General features: G+C 38.4%; 1 protein-coding gene across 4 annotated transcripts in view; it reads right to left on the bottom strand.

Moving 5' to 3' along the window:
* The window catches only part of DGKD (diacylglycerol kinase delta), a 202,331-nt gene that overhangs the window by 93,951 nt on the left and 87,855 nt on the right, over positions 1 to 20,525 (bottom strand). For all 4 annotated transcript variants that reach the window (XM_053709934.1, XM_053709937.1, XM_053709936.1 and 1 more), the window contains exon 8: positions 3,125 to 3,227. In XM_053709934.1, the coding sequence (XP_053565909.1) occupies positions 3,125 to 3,227 (103 nt within the window). The remainder of the gene's footprint in view (positions 1 to 3,124; positions 3,228 to 20,525) is intronic.

The raw sequence follows: 20,525 nt of genomic DNA, 5'->3' as shown, positions 1-20,525 counted from the left end.
CCCCCAAATAAAAACCTAACTAAAAAAACCTAAGCTCCCCATTGCCCTGAAAAGGGCATTTGGATGGGCATTGCCGTTAAAAGGGCATTTAGCTCTATTGCTGCCCAAAGCCCTAACCTAAAAATAAAACCCACCCAATACACCCTAAAAAAATCCTATCACTAACCCCCGAAGATTCACTTACCAGGAGAAGTCTTCATCCAAGCGGCAAGATGTCCTCAACGAAGCCGGCAGAAGTGGTCCTCCAGACGGGCAGAAGTGGTCCTCCAGACGGTATCTTCTATATTCATCCTTCCGACGTTGACAGCCAATAGAATGCCAGCTCAATCCTATTGGCTGATTGCATCAGCCAATAGGATTTTTTCTACCTGAATTCCGACTGGCTGATAGAATTCTATCAGCCAATCGGAATCTAAAGTGACGCCATCTTGGATGACGTCACTTAAAGAAACATTCATTCCGAAGAAGCCGCCGTCGATTGAAGAGGATGCTCTACGCCGGATGTCTTGAAGATGGAGCCGCTCCGCGTCGGAAGGATGAAGATATAAGATGCCGTCTGGATGAAGACTTCTGCCCGTCTGGAGGACCACTTCTGCCGGCTTCGTTGAGGACATCTTGCCGCTTGGATGAACACTTCTCCCAGTAAGTGAATCTTCGGGGGTTAGTGTTAGGATTTTTTTTAGGGTGTATAGGGTGGGTTTTATTTTTAGGTTAGGGCTTTGGGCAGCAATAGAGCTAAATGCCCTTTTAAGGGCAATGCCCATCCAAATGCCCTTTTCAGGGCAATGGGGAGCTTAGGTTTTTTTAGTTAGGGTTTTATTTGGGGGGTTGGTTGTGTGGGTGGTGGGTTTTACTGTTGGGGGGTTGTTTGTATTTTCTATTTACAGGTAAAAGAGCTGATTTCTTTGGGGCAATGCCCCGCAAAAGGCCCTTTGAAGGGCTATTGATAGTTTAGTTTAGGCTAGGGGGGTTTTTTATTTGGGGGGGGGGGGCTTTTTTATTTTTATAGAGCTCTTAGATTAGGTGTAATTAGTTTAAATATCTTGTAATTTGTTTTTTATTTTGTGTAATTTAGTGTTTTTTTTTTGTAAATTAGATATTTGTATTTAATTTAGGTAATTGTATTTAATTTAGGTAATTTATTTAATTGTAGGGTTACGTTAGGTGTTAGTGTAACTTAGGTTAGGTTTTATTTTACAGGTAAATTTGTATTTATTTTAGCTAGGTAGTTAGTAAATAGTTAATAACTATTTAGTAAGTATTCTACCTAGTTAAAATAAATACAAACTTGCCTGTAAAATAAAACGAAACCCTAAGCTAGCTACAATGTAACTATAAGTTATATTGTAGCTAGCTTAGGGTTTATTTTATAGGTAAGTATTTATTTTTAAATAGGAATAATTTAGTTAATGATATTATTTTTATTTAGATTTATTTAAATTATATTTAAGTTAGGGGGTGTTAGACTTAGGTTTAAAGGGTTAATACATTTAGAATAGTGGCGGCGGCGGCGACGTTGGGTACGGCAGTTTAGGGGTTAATAAATGTAGGTAGGTGGTGGCGATGTTGGGGGCAGCAGATTAGGGGTTAACAAATATAATGTAGGTGGCGGCGATGTCTGGAGCGGAAGATTAGGGGTTAATAAGTATAATGTAGGTGGCGGCGATATTGGGGGCAGTAGATTAGGGGGTTAATAATATTTAACTAGTGTTTGTGAGGCGGGAGTGCTGCGGTTTAGGGGTTAATATGTTTATTATAGTGGCGCCAATGTCCGGAGAGGCAGATTAGGGGTTAAAAATTTTATTATAATGTTTTTGATGCGGGAGGGCCTCGGTTTAGGGGTTAGTAGGTAGTTTATGGGTGTTAGTGTACTTTGTAGCACTTTAGTTATGAGTTTTATGCTACAGCTTTGTAGCGTAAAACTCATAACTACTGACTTTAAAATGCGTTAGGAATCTTGTCGGTAGAGGGTGTACCGCTCACTTTTTGGCCTCCCAGGACAAACTCGTAATACCAGCGCTATGGAAGTCCCACAGAAAAAAGGCTTTACGAAATTTACGTAAGTTGGTTTACGGTAAGGCCAAAAAAGTGTGCGGTACAACTATACCTGCAAGACTCGTAATACCAGCGGGCGTAAAAAAGCAGCGTCAGGACCTGTTGTTTTTTTACCTTAACGCACAACTCTTGATCTAGCCGTATGTATTTTATTGCTATAAACAATGTTGCAAACACTGCTGCCATATGGCTTAATACACGTGCACCTCCAAAGCTCACCTAAGATTACTCTTTAACAAACAATAATAATAAAGGATACCAAGAACTAAGCAAAATTGATAATAGAAGTCAATTGGAAAGTTGTTTAAAATGTCATGCTCTAGATAAACCATTTAGGTTTAATTTTTACTTTACTGTCCCTTTAAGCTTAAATAAGCTAATATTAAAAAAAATTCAATGCTTCAGTGCAAATTATCATTAAATAAAATTATGTTAAATTATGCAATTAATGTGTGCTTTGCATAGCTTAAGTAAAATGTATAATTAACATAAAATGTTATAATATTGCAAACATATTACACTGCACCCTCACCTGGCTACTTCATATGCTACTCAGTTGGTAACACTGTTATCTATGTATATATATATTTTCATGCCCATTTAACATCAGCACATATGTAAAATACATCTATGTCCTCATTTTTAGTCTGCTGTCCTTAAGAGTTATATATCTCATCACAGGCAGCAGGGTTAGCATACTGAGCTTCTGATGTGTGGGAGTGACTTCTGGGGCATGGCAGATGGAGATGGATAATAAGCAGAAGGAGAATAAACACAAGGGGAACAAGACAGTCTTTGAATCTTATCTCAGACATATTCATGCTTGTACAGCTAACTGCAGGACAAAGCAGCTGATGATAAAAAAAACATATTTGTAGTCATGTGTATGAATAGTGCCAAAATTATAATACAATAGAACCATTACATTTGTACATTACAAATCTGCTGAGATTAAATTCATAGGAATATAACTGATTTAACATTATAATTAAGTAGTTTGATTCTATTATGCATTCAGTACACTGAATAAGCAAACTCACGATGTAAAGCTTCTGCTGATGGAACTTACCATCTGAGTCAATGCTGTTGAGAGCTGTCGGGGGAATTACAGACACCTTACATTGTCCTAGTGGGCATTTTACAGGTAGAAGATCCTTACATGAGGAATGTACCTGCAGAGAGTGTAAAATGTAAGGGAAACAATGGTCAAAATGTATCAATGGTCACACAACTAGCACCTTTTAGGCCACAAAAAAACAGGCACCAATTAGATCACAAAATGTATGAAAAGGAATTGTGCCAAAAAAGGAATGAATTAGTAGGTGGGTAAGATTACTGTTACAGCCTTGGATTTAGTGCATGTATTGTATGGAAATGCATAATGCCTCCATTGACTTCAATAGAAATCGTGATTCGTGTGACTAGACATTCACACCCTGCAAATATCCTATAATATAAAAGGCCAAGTGTGTTTGTCCAAAGCTGTCATGCGCAGTAGAGATTGCGCAAGGACAAACACACCTGGCCTTCAACAAACTGACCTGGCACCTGATCCTGAAGGGGGCGAGGCTGGATGGGCATGACAGGGGCTGGACCGGGCATGATGGGGGGGGCGGTGGGCGTGAAGACGCGGGTCCGGGCAGCAGTGGCCGTCTGCCGCGAAAGAGGAAGAGCAAAAGAGAAGGGTGAGAGAGAGCAATAGAGCAAAAGAGAGGGGTAAGAGAGAGCAAAAGAGAGGGGTGAGAAAGAGCAAAAGAGAGGGGTGAGAGAGCAAAAGAGAGGTGGGAGAGAGACCAAGAGAGGGGTAAGAGAGAGCAAAAAAGAGGGGGAAGAGAGAGCAAAAAAGAGGGGGGAGAGAGAGCAAAGGAGAAGGGGAAGAAAGAGAGAGAGTAAAAGAGAGGATGAGAGAGACAGAGCAAAAGAGAGGATGAGAGAGACAGAGCAAAAGAGGGGATGAGAGAGACGAGACAGAGCAAACGAGAGGATGAGAGAGAGCAAAAGAGAGCGGGAGAGAGAGAGCAATAGGGAGGGGGGAGAGAGCAAAAGAGAGGTGGGAGAGAGAGCAAAAGAGAGGAGTAAGAGAGAGACAGAACAAGAGAGGGTTGGGAGAGAGAAAGCACGAGAGAGGGGGAGAGGGCAAAAGAGAGGGGAGAGAGCAAGAGAGGGGGGGAGAGAGAGAAAGCACGAGGGGGGAGAGAGCAAAAGAGAGGTGGGAGAGAGAGAGCAAAAGAGAGGGGTAAGAGAGAGAGAGAGCGCAAGAGAGGGTGGAGAAATAGAGAGCAAAAGAGAGGGGTAAGAGAGAGAGAGAGCGAGCAAGAGAGGGTGGAGAGAAAGAGCAAAAGAGGGGGGAGAGAGCAAAAGAGGGGGGAGAGAGCAAAAAAGAGGGGGGGGGGAGAGCAAAAGAGAGGGGATAGAGAGCAAAAGAGAGGGGGGGAGAGAGAGTTAAAGAGAGGGGGAGATAGAGCAAAAGAGAGGGGGAAGAGACAGAGCAAGAGAGGGGGGAGAGAGAGCAAAAGAGAGGGTGGAGAAAGAGAGTGCAAAAGAGAGGGGTGAGAGAGAGCAAAAGAGAGGGGGAAGAGAGCAAAAGAGAGGGGGGAGAGAGAGCAAAATAGAGGGGGGAGAGAGAGCAAAATAGAGGGGGGAGAGAGAGCAAAATAGAGGGGGGAGAGAGAGAGCAAAAGAGAGGGGGGAGAGAGAGCGCAAAAGAGAGGGGGGAGAGAGCAAAAGAGAGGGGAGGGAGAGAGCAAAAGAGAGGGGGGAGAGAGCGCAAAATAGAGGGGGAGAGAGAGAGCAAAATAGAGGGGGGAGAGAGAGAGCAAAATAGAGGGGAGAGAGAGAGAGCAAAATAGAGGGGGGGGAGAGAGAGAGCAAAATAGAGGGGGGGGGGAGAGAGAGCAAAATAGAGGGGGGGGGGAGAGAGAGCAAAATAGAGGGGGGGGGGAGAGAGAGAGTAAGGGGTGGGACCGCTGTACTGCAAAAAATGGTCCATATACACGGGCTTTAGGACTAGTTTATAATAATGTGCTAAGCAATAGTAATGTTCTCGTTTTGCCTCGGGTTCGATAGTGAGAACAATTTAGTGACAGTAAATCTTGTAATTAGAAGACATTTCTGTTGTGTTGTTATAGAATAACATATCACCTAAGTATTCTTTTAACTGCAGTTATTTTTAAATAGATAAACTGCATACACCATTTGCCTTATTTGTCAATCTGAGCTTTAGTCCTCAGACAACAAGCCTAGTCACTGTCATAAAGTTAGTATAAAATTCAATGTTGTTCCCCAGTTGATCTCTGACAACGCCAATTAGGGACATATATGTTGCAGAGTTAGCCTTGAAAAGTCAGAAGGGTGCAACCATCTATTTATTAAAGGGACATTGTACACTAGATTTTTATTTTCATAAATGTTTTGTAGATGATTGTCTATATACCCCACCTGGGTGTGGTTTTGTTAAAGTTTATAGTTTTGCTTATTTTTAAATAACATTGTGCTGATTTTCAGACTCCTAACCAAGCCCAAAAGTTTTAGATTATACTGATGTATACAGACTTAAGACTGCTTCTGTTTGCAGGGGAGAGGGGAGGGAGGAGGTTCTGTTATCAGCCCCTTTCAGTGGGTGTCACAGGCTTATCTCATTAAAGGGTTTGAAATCTTTTTTGGAGCGTACTACAAAATACATAGTCACTTAGTTAAGGTGTCCTAGATTAAAAACTACTGATTCTTACCTTCAACAAAGCTTTAATGTGTAAAAAAAATTATGTTTTATTTTCCCCTCTAAACGGCCGTAATGACCGCCCATAAATGTAGGTTGGAGTTGCAGATAATCTGTGCCAGCACTTCATCCAATAGCGCTGCAGCACAGATCATGTAATTTGAATATTTCAATGAGCTACTGTACTCAATTTCGTCATTTTAACTTGTGTGCGCTCGTATGCGTAATGCACAGTGAATATGCATACCTACAATATCGCAAGCGCATACATTATGTACCTCCTAACTGAGCTGCCAATAACTTACTCCATCGTTCTGGTGCGCCATGCCCACTACTACATCACGCATCTGGCGAGGAGTTCATGACGCGCGCGGCTGAAGCTGAAGACAAGTAGCATATGCGCATGCGTTGGAAGAAGTTACTTTAAATGGGCATGCGCAACGCCATATTAGTTCTACCTAGGTAGAAATCAGCAATTTGACTGCATAATAATCCAAAAGAAGGGTTTGCCAGCATTTATATTTTGTTTTGCAAATTGTATGTAAATGCTAAATAATGGCTAATAGGTGTTATTTGTGTAATTTAATATCTGAATATGATGTTTTAAACAATGCCAACAAAATTTTTGGGTGTACTATCCCTTTAACAGTGTTAAACTGGGAGCTTCTAAGTAAGTTTTTAAAAGGTTTTACACTGGATTTTTTTATCAGTATCTGTGCATAAATCAACCCAAACTCCTTGGTTCAGGATGACTGACAGGCCCTGCTGGAGTGGTGCTGTGCTAGAATTTCCATGTACGATAATTAAATGCAAAGATAAGCGAACACGTTCCCTAGCTAGTAAACACCTTGATATTTGTACATAAAATGTTTAGTTATGTGTAATGAAACTAATTTGCATTATATTTTCATTATTTATTTTGCCTCTTTTTATGTAATTTAGAACGGAGCATTTTCTAATTCCCAGAACTTAAACTGCACCCTGCTGACTGCTCAAGGCTAACTCTGCAATATGTCTGTCCTTAAAGGGACAGTCTACACCAGAATTTTTATTGTTTTAAAAGATAGATAATCCCTTTATTACCCATTCCCCAGTTTTGCATAACCAACACAGTTATAATAATATACTTTTAACTTCTGTGATTATCTTGTATCTAAGCCTCTGCAAACTGCCCCTTTGTTTCAGTTCTTTTGATAGACTTGCAGTTTAGCCAATCAGTGCCTGCTCCCAGATAACTTCACGTGCACGAGCACAGTGTTATCTATATGAAATACGTGAACTAACACCCTCTAGTGGTGAAAACCTGTTAAAATGCATTCTGAAAAGAGGTGGCCTTCAAGGTCTAAGAAATTAGCATATGAACCTCCTAGGTTAAGCTTTCAACTAAGAATACCAAGAGAACAAAGCAAAATTGGTGATAAAAGTAAATTGGAAAATTGTTTAAAATTACATGCCCTATCTGAATCACTAAAGTTTATTTTAGCCTAGACTGTCCCTTTAATAGGCTTTATCAGATAACAACTGCAAAACTATTCCCCTTTATGACTGTGACTAGCCTTTTTGTCTGAGGACTAAAGCCCAGATTGTCTCCTCCAAATAAGGCAAATGGTTGGGGGAGTTTGGCTATTGAAAAAAAATTGCAATAAATAATTGAAGGATCTTAATTTGTTTTAAAAATGTTAAGACTTGGCTGATATGTTATTCTATAGAAACACAACAGAAATGTCTTGTAATTAAAGTGTTTACTGTCCCTTTAGTATTGTAAGCAAAAGTAGTAAAATTAGTAAATATTATTAATATAAATTAGTCAATATATTGTTTAATCTCTGTGACCACATGCGTTAATTGCTGTTACTATTTCTAGCAATAATAATACTTGATAAAATAAAAAGGAGTTATGTATTAATAAACATTTAGCTAAACCACCTATGCAAAAGCTAAAAATATATATTTTGATAAAGCTTTAAAAACTCGGCTTTATTGTACAGTGTATTTAGAAAACTGAAACTCCCTTTTTCTCACAGGATACAGAAAAAATAACTTTGTTCACAGTAGCAGACGTACTCAGAGGGCCCTGGTGCAAAGATTTTTTGGGATCTCCAAAGGTACCTTAGTAGCAGTGACTTGCGGGGAGGTCAGTGGATGGTGAGGCACTGTCTAAATGTAGCCACCAATCAGCAAGCGCTACCCAAAAATTGGCCTGCTCCTAAGCTTACATCCCTACTTTTTCAAATAAAGATACCATGAGAATGAAGAAAAATGATAATAGGAGTAAATTAGAAAGTTGCTTAAAATGACATGCTCTATCTGAATCAAAAAAGAATAAAAATGGGTTTATGTGTTTCAGCAACCAAACATCATCATAGTACTTTGCACCATAATGCTGGCATAGTGATATTATGCCCTAGTATCTACTTTAGAAATAGACAAAATATGGTGATCACTAAATATAGGCAGTGTTGGAGCTTTTTAAGAAAACAACTGCCTATGAATGCTATTCTGTCAAAGTATAAAAAACTATTTTTACAAGATACTTCACATTGCAATGCATTATGGGATCTACTGTACAGCACAGTAAAAAAAATACAGAGAAATACGTTTTACTTTATTAAGCAGAGTGGTGATATCACTAACCAATAAGTAGAAATGTCTAGTATACATTTGCCTAGAGGTGCGTGCCAGCTCTATAAATCCAGCCTTGAATATGGGAAAAAGGAGTTGTAAGGAGTTTAATCACATAGTCAGAGCAGAGGTGGGGCATTTATATATGGGTACATAAATAAATATATATGTATATGTGTGTGACTGTGTGTATATTATTTTAAGAGGTGAACAGGTTTAGTATGCAATAAAGCTTTGTAGGTTATTGTCAAATTGGTGCTTTATTTGCTGTACCTATTAGTGTAAATTTAATGAGCTAATGTGCCATCATATGTGGGCATGTCTTACTTACATATAATACAGGGCATGTACTGGCAAAGCTAAGCATCAGAGTCATGCAATTTGCCCCAAATCTCCTAGGAGAACCACTTACATTGATGCCCTCTTGCCAGGCCAAGGATCTCTTTTTAAACTAACCTTAAGATTAAAAACAAACTTCTTGCATTAAAAAAAACAACAACAAAAAACAATGCATATATATTTTGTTAGCACTAGCCTAGCAGCACATGTTTTAGGCAGCAAGATTGAATATGATGCTAAAGACAAAACAAATTAACATTCTAGGCTTAGCCTTAACACATGCATGCAGGTTACAAAAAACCCTGGCCACTAATTACACAATATTATTTGCATTTCTTTCATGTAATTGGCAAGAGTCTATGAGCTAGTGACGTATGGGATATACAATCCTTCCAGGAGGGGCAAAGTTTCCCAAACCTCAAAATGCCTATAAATACACCCTTCATTACACCCACAATTCAGTTTTACAAACTTTGCCTCCCTATGGAGGTAGTGAAGTAAGTTTGTGCTTGATTTTTTTTCTGTGATATGCGCTTCTCAGCATTTTAAATCCTGATTCCTCTCAGCGTACAGTGAATGTCAGAGGGATGTGAAGAGAGTATCGCCTATTGATTTTATGGTTTTCTTCACAGGAAATCTTGTCAAAGGTTCTCTGTTATCGGTCGTAGAGATTCATCTCCTACCTCCTTTTTCAGATCGACAATATACTGTACTCTCATATTCCATTACCTCTACTGTTACTGTTTCAGTACTGGTTTGGCTATCTGCTATATGTGGATGGGTGTCTTTCGGTAAGTATGTTTTTATTACTTAAGACACTCTCAGCTATGGTTTGGCATTTTATGTATTTAAATTTCTAAATATATGTATTGTACTTATATTTGCCATGAGTCAGGTTTATGTATATTTCCTTTTGCAGACTATCAGTTTCAAAATTGGGAAAATATATTTAAGAAGTTATTTTTTCTTACCTGGGGTATAGTCTTTTCTTCAAATTGACTGCTTTTTCATTAATTTTCTTGGGCAAAATTAGGTTTGTGAGGTTGCAAAATGCTGATATTTATTGCGTCATTCTTGGCGCGAGAATTTTTTGACGGGAAGGTACGTTCAGTGACGTAAATTCGTAATTTCCGGCATCTTAGTTGATGCCAGGTTTCCTTGCACAAGGTTGCGTCTGCCATGACGCGAGTTGCGTCATTTCCGGATGTTGTTAGCGCCCAAAAAAATAATTTTGCGTTGTGCGTACTTATATTTGCCATGAGTCAGGTTTATGTATATTTCCTTTTGCAGACTAGCAGTTTCAAAATTGGGAAAATATATTTAGGAAGTTATTTTTTCTTACCTGGGGTATAGTCTTTTCTTCAAATTGACTGCTTTTTCATTAATTTTCGTGGGCAAAATTAGGTTTGTGAGGTTGCAAAATGCTGATATTTATTGCGTCATTCTTGGCGCAAGAATTTTTTTGACGGGAAGGTACGTTCAGTGACGTAAATTCGTAATTTCCGGCATCTTAGTTGATGCCAGGTTTCCTTGCACAAGGTTGCGTCTGCCATGACGCGAGTTGCGTCATTTCCGGATGTTGTTAGCGCCAAAAAAAATAATTTTGCGTTGTGCGTACTTATATTTGCCATGAGTCAGGTTTATGTATATTTCCTTTTGCAGACTAGCAGTTTCAAAATTGGGAAAATATATTTAGGAAGTTATTTTTTCTTACCTGGGGTATAGTCTTTTCTTCAAATTGACTGCTTTTTCATTAATTTTCGTGGGCAAAATTAGGTTTGTGAGGTCGCAAAATGCTGATATTTATTGCGTCATTCTTGGCGCGAGAATTTTTTTGACGGGAAGGTACGTTCAGTGTCGTAAATTCGTAATTTCCGGCATCTTAGTTGATGCCAGGTTTCCTTGCACAAGGTTGCGTCTGCTATGACGCGAGTTGCGTCATTTCCGGATGTTGTTAGCGCCAAAAAAAATAATTTTGCGTTGTGCTTCATACTTGGTGCCAAATAAATTATTTATTTAAACCCCACTTCCTATATGCTCCTTGCCTTTTTCTATGCTCAGAGGGCTATGCTGTTTGCATTTTGTTCCCATTCCTGAAACTATCATATAAGGAAATTGATAATTTTGCTTTATATGTTGTTTTTTCTCTTATATTTGCAAGATGTCTCAATCTGATCCTGTCTTAGAAACCACTGTTTGATTCCTGCTGCCTGATAACAGTTCTACCAAAGATAAGTGTATCTGTTGTAAGTTAGCAGAGATTATATCTCCAGCTGTGGTATGTAATAGTTGTCATGATAAGCTTTTACATGCAGAGAATGTATCCGTCAGTACTAGTACAATGTCTGTTGTTCCTTCAACATCTAATGTACATTATATCCCTGTGAATATAAAAGATTTTATTGCTGATGCCTTAGATCTAAGGCTTTGTCTGCTATTCCGCCTTCTAATAAATGTAAAAGGTCTTTTAAAACTTCACATAGAGTTGATAAAATTTCAAATGACCGACAACATACTGAATTATCCTCCTCTGATGAGGATCTATCTGATTCAGAAGATCCTACCTCAGAAATTGACACTGATAAATCTTCTTATCTCTTTAAGATGGAGTATATTCGTTCCTTGTTAAAAGAGGTGTTGATTACTTTGGATATTGTGGAAACTAGTCATCTTGATACTAAAACTAATAAACGTTTAAATTCTGTTTAGAAACCTCCTGTGACCCGACTCTTTTCACAGAGGAGAAATTTCCTAAAGTATATCAGGCTGATCTCGCCTAACAAGGACAATCGTTTTGGCATCTTGTGGGCATCGTCAGTGAAATGCAGCCATATTCCTCTAAACACACACTGGGCAAGGGGTCTGCGCCTGGTTTCCCCCATCTCCCAAGACCTCCCCAGGGTTATTATTCAAATGCATACAAAGAGAGAAGCGCTCTACCAGGAACGAACAGCAGCTCAATAGCTTGTTCTATGGTGAGTCACCACCTAGAAGCAGCCTCTTTTAGCCCAGTTCTGCTTTTCACAAAGGAAAATTTTCCTGAAATATATCAGTCTGATCCCGCCAAGTAAGGTCAGTCCAGCCTCGAAATACCAGGCAATACTCCTCTGAACAAGGGAAATGACATCAGATGGGGGAAACCAGACTTGGACTCCTTGCCCAATGTGCTTAGAGGGATATGGCTGCACCCCACCACTGATGAGGCCCTAAGGAGGCTGAAACGATGGTCTGGGGTTGCTGTTTCCCTTGTTCAGAGGAGAATTGCCTGGTATTTTGGTGCTGGACTGACCTTGTTAGGTGAGATCAGTCTGATATACTTTGGAAAAGTTTTTTTCTGTGAAAAACACAATTGGGCTAAAAGAAGCTACTCAGGTGGTAACCGAGCCACTGAGCTGTTGTTTTTTTGCAGACTGCTTCTCTTTCTATATAAATATATCTATATGCATAGTAATATAATATTACATAGTGTAAAAAAAAAGTTTTTTGCTAAGTAGTTTTGTATTATTAAGCATATCTATATATATTAGATAAATACTTAAGAGAAACTCAGTAATGCAAAAATACATAGGGTAAAATATATTTATATTAATTATTACACTACATATTTTTGCATTATTTCTTATGTTACACAAAGCAACAAGCGCAGAGTATGTCAAACTATGAAAATTACAATACAAGAAATAAACACTCGCAATACATGGCAAAGGCGACTTTTTGAGAAAAATCTTCACTCAGTTACAAACACCTTTAATCATTATGAATGTTTATCGCAACACAAAAGCAAATACGTTTATATCACCAAACTTTTACAGTGAGTTTTGGATCATCAGGACCTTTGGGAGTCAGTCCCTACAAATTCCCTTAGTAATGCAATTTTCAACTTCCTAGAAGCAAGTTCCCACTGTGGCACATCATGCAGCAGAAGCATGACTGGAGCCAAAATAAATATATGCAAAGAAAGCACTTTCTACTGTTTTTGACAACATGGTGCATTTAGATCTCAGACATCACGGTAGCAAGAACAAATCCATTCTTATATACATTTATAACTGACAAAGAGAATTGTATAACATTGAACATGGTTCAATCTAAATAATCAAAATCTTTCACTCAAAGTTCCCATTTCTGACTTAAGAACAATGGAATTCAATTCATTCACTCACACACATTTTATAAAGACGACACAATGAGATGCAATGCTTAGCACAATCATTTTTCCTGGTTTCTTTTTATAGCGATTTTGCTATTTGTATGTAAATATGAGTCTGTTAGGGAGGGGAAGCATGGACGCGTAGTATGATATTTCAGGTCTAGCTACACACAACAATAAAACTTGTAACCAGGTATTAAATCTCTTTATCCCTATGCAAATCCCTACAAGCCATAAACAAATCACTTCAGTGCAGCAAGACCTTTTTTAAAAAATGAAGTAAAATTTATTTATTTATAAAATATTTTACCAGGAAGGATACATTGAGATTTCTCTCGTATATAATTGATATATACTGGTTTTTAACTTTTTATATTTTGTTCCCTATGTAGTAATGATAATTATATTTTAGATTGAGTATTCATTATTAACTATTGGCTTCCAATCTTTTACCGTATTTTCAAATATATAATAATACATTTTTTTTTAAATTAATTTATATATATATATAGTCCGATATATATATATATATATATATATATATTTTTAATACAAAGATTTATGTTTTTATAGCTTTTAGTTTTATTTATTTATTAATATATTCTCTTTTTATGATCATGTATGATACTAGCTATATTTATACTTATATTCTCAATTTTTCCGTTGATATGTATATTAACATTGTATATATCGATATTATCTTTAATTTTTTTTAGGTATTATTCCTTTTTTATTATATGGTATAGAGTGGTCACTTCATCTATTTAAGCATTTTTTACCTATATATGTATTACTATCCAATTGTGCTATGTTCCTTACGATGCGGTATTGGTCCACCTTAAAGGTCTGAATAATACAGACAATCGGGTCTCATGACACGGTCACATGACCCGGTTTAGACCAATCACGCAACGGAAGGTTAATCCAATGAACCGCAAGATAGTGTAACCAATCAGAGAACGGCAATCTCGTTCGTGGTCACACGCCGCGGGTTTTAAATCACTCTCCAGTTGTATGTGTAAGTATCTCCATACTTCTATCCCTCTGAGGAAGAAGGCAACTTCGAAACGAGTCAGGGACGCAGTACGGTACTGTCTGAGTGAATATTATTTACCGGGCTGGTGCATTAATTTGATTCGCCATTTGATGTCTTTTAACTGGGCTTATACTTACCTCATATCGATTGAGGTCACCTTGTGTGAGTGGGCTGACATCTGAGGCTTTTATGTGTGTATGTTTTATTTAATAAAGGCGTACTTCACTATTGTTTGGCCCTCTTGTCTGTCTCCTTTTTCACATATCTCCTCAGAGATCTTACTGGGTGGCGAGGACTCTGCACTCAACCCTGTTTTACAGCACATTGGATACATTGTTTCATCTACATCAGTGAATCAGCTTACGGACGACAACCTGTACTGATCCTGGAATAACATCTATACTCTGGTGACTACTTACCTCATACGGATTGAGGTTTTTTGAAGTAAGTCCTTAGATAGAGGGGTTGTCTTTGCCCCACAACTTATTACACCGCAGAAGAAAGGCGCAGAATATAAACTCTTTCGTTAGATATATATATATATATATATATATATATATATATATATATATATATATGAATATATATACAGTATATATATTTTTCTTTTTAAATTGTATTAGTTGTTTAAATATATGTAATATTTTAGTACCCATATTTTTGAAAAATTACTGGCCATGCTCATTAGCATTACAGTACTAGAAAATAAAGCTGATACGGCTGATCAATGGTTTATAATTAGATTCTAACACCTAGATTTAGAGTTCTGCGTTAGCTTTAAAAAAGCAGCGTTAAGGGGTCTTAACGCTGCTTTTTAACGCCCGCTGGTATTTAGAGTTTGGTAGGTACAGGTGTACCGCTCACTTTTCTTCTGTGACTTTTGGCTACCGCAAATCCCCTTACGTCAATTGCGTATCCTATCTTTTCTATGGGATTTGCCTAACGCGGGTATTACGAGTCTTGGAAGAAGTGAGCGGTACAGCCTCTACCTCCAAGTCTCCTACCGCATAAAAAAGTCAGTAGTTAAGAGTTTTATGGGCTAACGCCGGAACATAAAGCTCTTAACTACAGTGCTACAAAGTACACTAACACCCATAAACTACCTATGAACCCCTAAACCGAGGCCCCCCCACATCGCAAACACTATAATAATTTTTTTTAACCCCTAATCTGCCGACCGGACACTGCTGCCACCTACATTATAGCTATGAACCCCTAATCTGCTGCCCCTAACATCGCCGACACCTATATTATATTTATTAACCCCTAATCTGCCCCCCAACGTCGCCGCCACCTACCTACACTTATTAACCCCTAATCTGCCGACCGGACATCGCCGCCACTATAATAAATGTATTAACCCCTAATCCGCCGCACTCCCACCTCGCAAACACTATAATAAATTTTAATAACCCCTAATCTGCCCTCCCTAAGATCGCCGCCACCTACCTACAATTATTAACCCCTAATCTCCCGCCCCCAACGTCGCCGCTACTATAATAAAGTTATTAACCCCTAAACCTAAGTCTAACCCTAACCTACCACCCCTAACTTAAATATAATTTAAATAAAACAAACTAAAATTACTATAATTAAATAAATTAATCCTATTTAAAACTAAATACTTACCTATAAAATAAACCCTAATATAGCTACAATATAACTAATAATTACATTGTAGCTATTTAAGGATTTATATTTATTTTACAGGCAACTTTGTATTTATTTTAACTAGGTACAATAGCTATTAAATAGCTATTTAATAGCTACCTAGTTAAAATAAGTACAAAATTACCTGTAAAATAAATCCTAACCTAAGTTACAATTACACCTAACTACACTATCAATAAATTAATTAAATAAATTACCTACAATTATCTAAACTAAAATACAATTAAATAAACTAAACTATAGTACAAAAACAAACACTAAATCACAAAAAATAAAAAAATATTACAAAAATTTTAAACTAATTACACCTAATCTAAGCCCCCTAATAAAATAAGAAAGCCCCCCAAAATAAAATTCCCTACCCTATACTAAATTACAAAAGTAATCAGCTCTTTCACCAGACCTTAACAGGGCTTTTTGCGGGGTATTGCCCCAAAGTAATCAGCTCTTTAACCTGTAAAAAAAAATACAAGACCCCCCCAACATTACAACCCACCACCCACACACCCCTACTCTAAAACCCACCCGATCCCCCCTTAAATAAACCTAACACTACCCCATTGAAGATCACCCTACCTTGAGCCATCTTCGCCCAACCGGGCCGAACTCTTCATCCGATGCGGGCACAAGTGGTCTTCCAGCCGGGCAGAAGTCTTCATCCGATCGGGGCAGAAGAGGTCCTCCATCCAGCAGAAGTCTTCATCCAAGCGGAATCTTCTATCTTCATCCTTCCGGCGATGAGCGGCTCCATCTTGAAGACCTCCGGTGCGGAACATCCAGCTCTACCGACGACTACCCGACGAATAACTGGTCCTTTAAATGACGTCATCCAAGATGACGTCCATCGAATTCTGATTGGCTGATAGGATTCTATCAGCCAATCGGAATTAAGGTAGGAAAATTCCGATTGGTTGATTTAATCAGCCAATCGGATTGAAGTTCAATCTGATTGGCTGATTGGATCAGCCAATAGAATGTGAGGTCAATTCTATTGGCTGATCCAATCAGCCAATCGGATTGAACTTCAATCCGATTGGCTGATTACATCAGCCAATCGGATTTTTCCTACCTTAATTCCGATTGGCTGATAGAATCCTATCAGCCAATCGGAATTTGAGGGACGCCATCTTGGATGACGTCATTTAAAAGACCAGTCATTCGTCGGGTAGTCGTCGGTAGAGCTGGATGTTCCGCGCCGGAGGTCTTCAAGATAGAACCGCTCATCGCCGGAAGGATGAAGATAGAAGATTCTGCTTGGATGAAGACTTCTGCTGGATGGAGGACCTCTTCTGCCCCGATCGGATGAAGACTTCTGCCCGGCTGGAGGACCACTTGTGCCCGCATCGGATGAAGAGTTCGGCCCGGTTGGGCGAAGATGGCTCAAGGTAGGGTGATCTTCAATGGGGTAGTGTTAGGTTTATTTAAGGGGGGATCGGGTGGGTTTTTGAGTAGGGGTGTGTGGGTGGTGGGTTGTAATGTTGGGGGGGTCTTTTTTTTTTTTACAGGTAAAAGAGCTGATTACTTTGGGGCAATGCCCTGCAAAAAGCCCTTTTAAGGGCTGGTAAAAGAGCTGATTACTTTTGTAATTTAGTATAGGGTAGGGAATTTTATTATTTTGGGGGGGCTTTTTTATTTTATTAGGGGGCTTAGATTAGGTGTAATTAGATTAAAATTCTTGTAATATTTTTTTTTTTGTAATTTAGTGTTTGTTTTTTTTGTACTATAGTTTAGTTTATTTAATTGTATTTTAGTTTAGATAATTGTAGGTAATTTATTTAATTAATTTATTGATAGTGTAGTGTTAGGTGTAATTGTAACTTAGGTTAGGATTTATTTTACAGGTAATTTTGTACTTATTTTAACTAGGTAGCTATTAAATAGTTATTAACTATTTAATAGCTATTGTACCTAGTTAAAATAAATACAAAGTTGTCTGTAAAATAAATATAAATCCTAAAATAGCTACAATGTATCTATTAGTTATATTGTAGCTATATTAGGGTTTATTTTATAGGTAAGTATTTAGTTTTAAATAGGAATAATTTATTTAATTATAGTAAATTTATTTAGATTTATTTAAATTATATTTAACTTAGGGGGGGTGTTAGGGTTAGACTTAGGTTTAGGGGTTAATAACTTTATTATAGTAGCGGCGACTACCTACAATTACCTAATAATTGTAGGTAGGTGGCAGTGATGTTAGGGAGGGCAGATTAGGGGTTAATAAAATTTATTATAGTGTTTGCAAGGAGGGAGTGCGGCGGTTTAGGGGTTAATATATTTATTATAGTGGCGGCGATGTCCGGTCGGCAGATTAGGGGTAAATAAGTATAGGTAGGTGGCGGCGACATTGGGGGGGGGGAGATTAGGGGTTAATAAATATAATGTAGGTGTCGGCAATGTTAGGGACAGCAGATTAGGGGTTCAATGGGATAATGTAGGTGGAGGCGGCGTCCGGAGCTGCAGATTAGGGGTTAATAATAAAATGCAGGTGTCAGCGATAGCGGGGGCGGCAGATTAGGGGTTAATAAGTGTAAGGTTAGGGGTGTTTAGACTCGGGGTTCATGTTAGGGTGTTAGGTGTAGACTTAGAAAGTGTTTCCCCATAGGAAACAATGGGGCTGCGTTAGGAGCTGAACGCTGCTTTTTTGTTTTTTTTCAGCCAGCTAAGCCCCGTTGTTTCCTATGGAAAATCGTGCACGAGCACATTTTTCCAGCTTACCGCTACCGTAAGCAGCACTGGTATTGAGGGTTGAAGTGGAGCTAAATTTGGCTCAACGCTCACTTTTCTGAGGCTAACGCAGCCATTCAGAAAACTCATAATACCAGCGTTGGCTTAAGGGTGCGCTGGAAAAAAAAGGAGCGTTAGAGCCGCAGCTTTTTACCGACAAAACTCTAAATCTAGGCGTAAGACTCTTAGCTGAAGTGTCACTATTATAGCATCTTTAGTTCTATTTAGTTATTTTTTTAACTTTGATCTGAACCTTAAAAATAGTGGCCATGTCAGTAAAATACCAGCTGGAAGGAAACCCTAGTTGTAACGTAGATTTTTTTTTGACTGCCTCTTTATCTCAGTGCTATTTAGACTTGCATTTAAACTAATTAGTGCTAAATTATGAATAACTTAACAGGAGTTAGAACAATGTCATCTATAACTAGCACCGTCTAGCTGTGAAAAGTTAATAAAATGCACTAAGATGAGAGGTGGCCTATAGTGGCTTAGAAACAGGCGGAAATTTAGAGGTTTAATGGTTATAAAGTATATTAATCTAACAATGTTGGCTGTGCAAAGATAGGGAATGGGTAGTAAAGGCGTTATCTAACTTTTTAAAAAATAACAATTTTGGAGTAGATTGTCTCTTTAAGTAAAACTATTATCTTATCTGCTGAGGACATTATAAATGTACAGAATTCTGCAAAAGTTTAAGGCAGGTGTGAAAAACAAAATGAAAAGTGTGTGAACAGAAGAAAAATCTAAATAAAATCAATATTTGGTGTGACCACCCTTTGCTTTTAAAACAGGATCAATTCTTCTAGGTACACTGTGCAAAGTCAGGGATTTTGTAGGCATATAGTCAGGTGCATGAATAAGAAATTATAGCAAACAGGTGCTAATGATCATTAATTTAAAGGGACAGTTCACCCAAAAATGGTCTCCTATTTAAATTGTTCCCAATGATTCATTTTACCTGCTGGAGTGTATTTAATTGTTTACAAATAGATCCTTTACCCCTATTTTGGCCTTTGAAATAGCTGATTTAGCTTGTGATTTCCCAACCTATACTGAAAGTTTTGATACTGGAGTCTCAGCTATTGAACAGTAAACACAGCCAGGAGAAGAAATGAAACTCACAGTGGGGTGCAGGATAGTTAAGTAATAAAATGATAATTTTCCATTGTTCTCCCTATGGGGGATATTTATCAAAGTGTCAACCGAAAATTCGCCGGAATTCCACATCGTAATTGTTGCGAGACTGATCCGACCTAGTTATCAAAGCCTCAAATTTGTGACATAACATACGATCCCGCGATCATAATCCGACGCAGATCGATGCTTACATCATTACAGATGTTTTGAATACACATTTGCCTATATTTGACACTTTTTCCAATTTATAAAATAGTTAACAGGTACACTTGCGGCTATTCAGACGCATCGTACCTGGTTTTCAATCCGCCACCATTGAGATCGCAGATGCCATAGAAATCAATGGGAGTCTGAAAGCACCGAAAGCTTATGTTCGATGCTGCAAGAGAATGAAATATACCCCATTGATTTCTATGGTAGAAAACAAGTTAAGTTTACACCTAACACCCTAACATAAAACCTGAGTCTAAACACCCCTAATCTGCTGCCCCCGACACAGCCGCAACCTAAATAAAATGTATTAACCCCTATTCCGCCGCTCCCCGACACCGCTGCCACTAAATAAACGTATTAACCCCTAAACCTCTGGCCTCCCACATCACCACCACTAACTAAACCTATTAACCCCTAAACCGCCAGCCCCCCACATCGCCAAAAACTAAATTAACCTATTAACCCCTAAACCTAACAACCCCTTAACTGTCAGGGTGCCAGGAATCAGACTGAGACAAGAAGTGCAAAAATAATCACACCTTTCTTAATAGCAAAAAATAATAAAAAGTCCACAAGTCAAATAACAAGCCAGGAATCAAAACCAGAACTGGTAGTCAGACGAGCCGAGTCAGGAGCCAAAGGGAATAGTCAGACGAGCCGGAATCAGGAATAAGGAGAACAGCAGAGTCAGGAACAAGCCAGGGATCAGGAACCAGGAGGGACGTCAGACAGCCAGGTAATACACAGGAGCTCTCACAAACAGGTCTGAGAAAACGCAAGGGCAAAGCATACTGAACAGAGGCCCTTTAAATAATAAGTGATGACATCACAATTCTGAGACTGCATCCTGTCTCACA

Source organism: Bombina bombina, chromosome 4 (genome assembly GCF_027579735.1).
Source record: "Bombina bombina isolate aBomBom1 chromosome 4, aBomBom1.pri, whole genome shotgun sequence".
Classification (NCBI taxonomy): Eukaryota; Metazoa; Chordata; class Amphibia; order Anura; family Bombinatoridae; genus Bombina; species Bombina bombina.
Note: the sequence above shows the minus strand (reverse complement) of the source record. Positions and strands in the feature narration are given on the sequence as shown.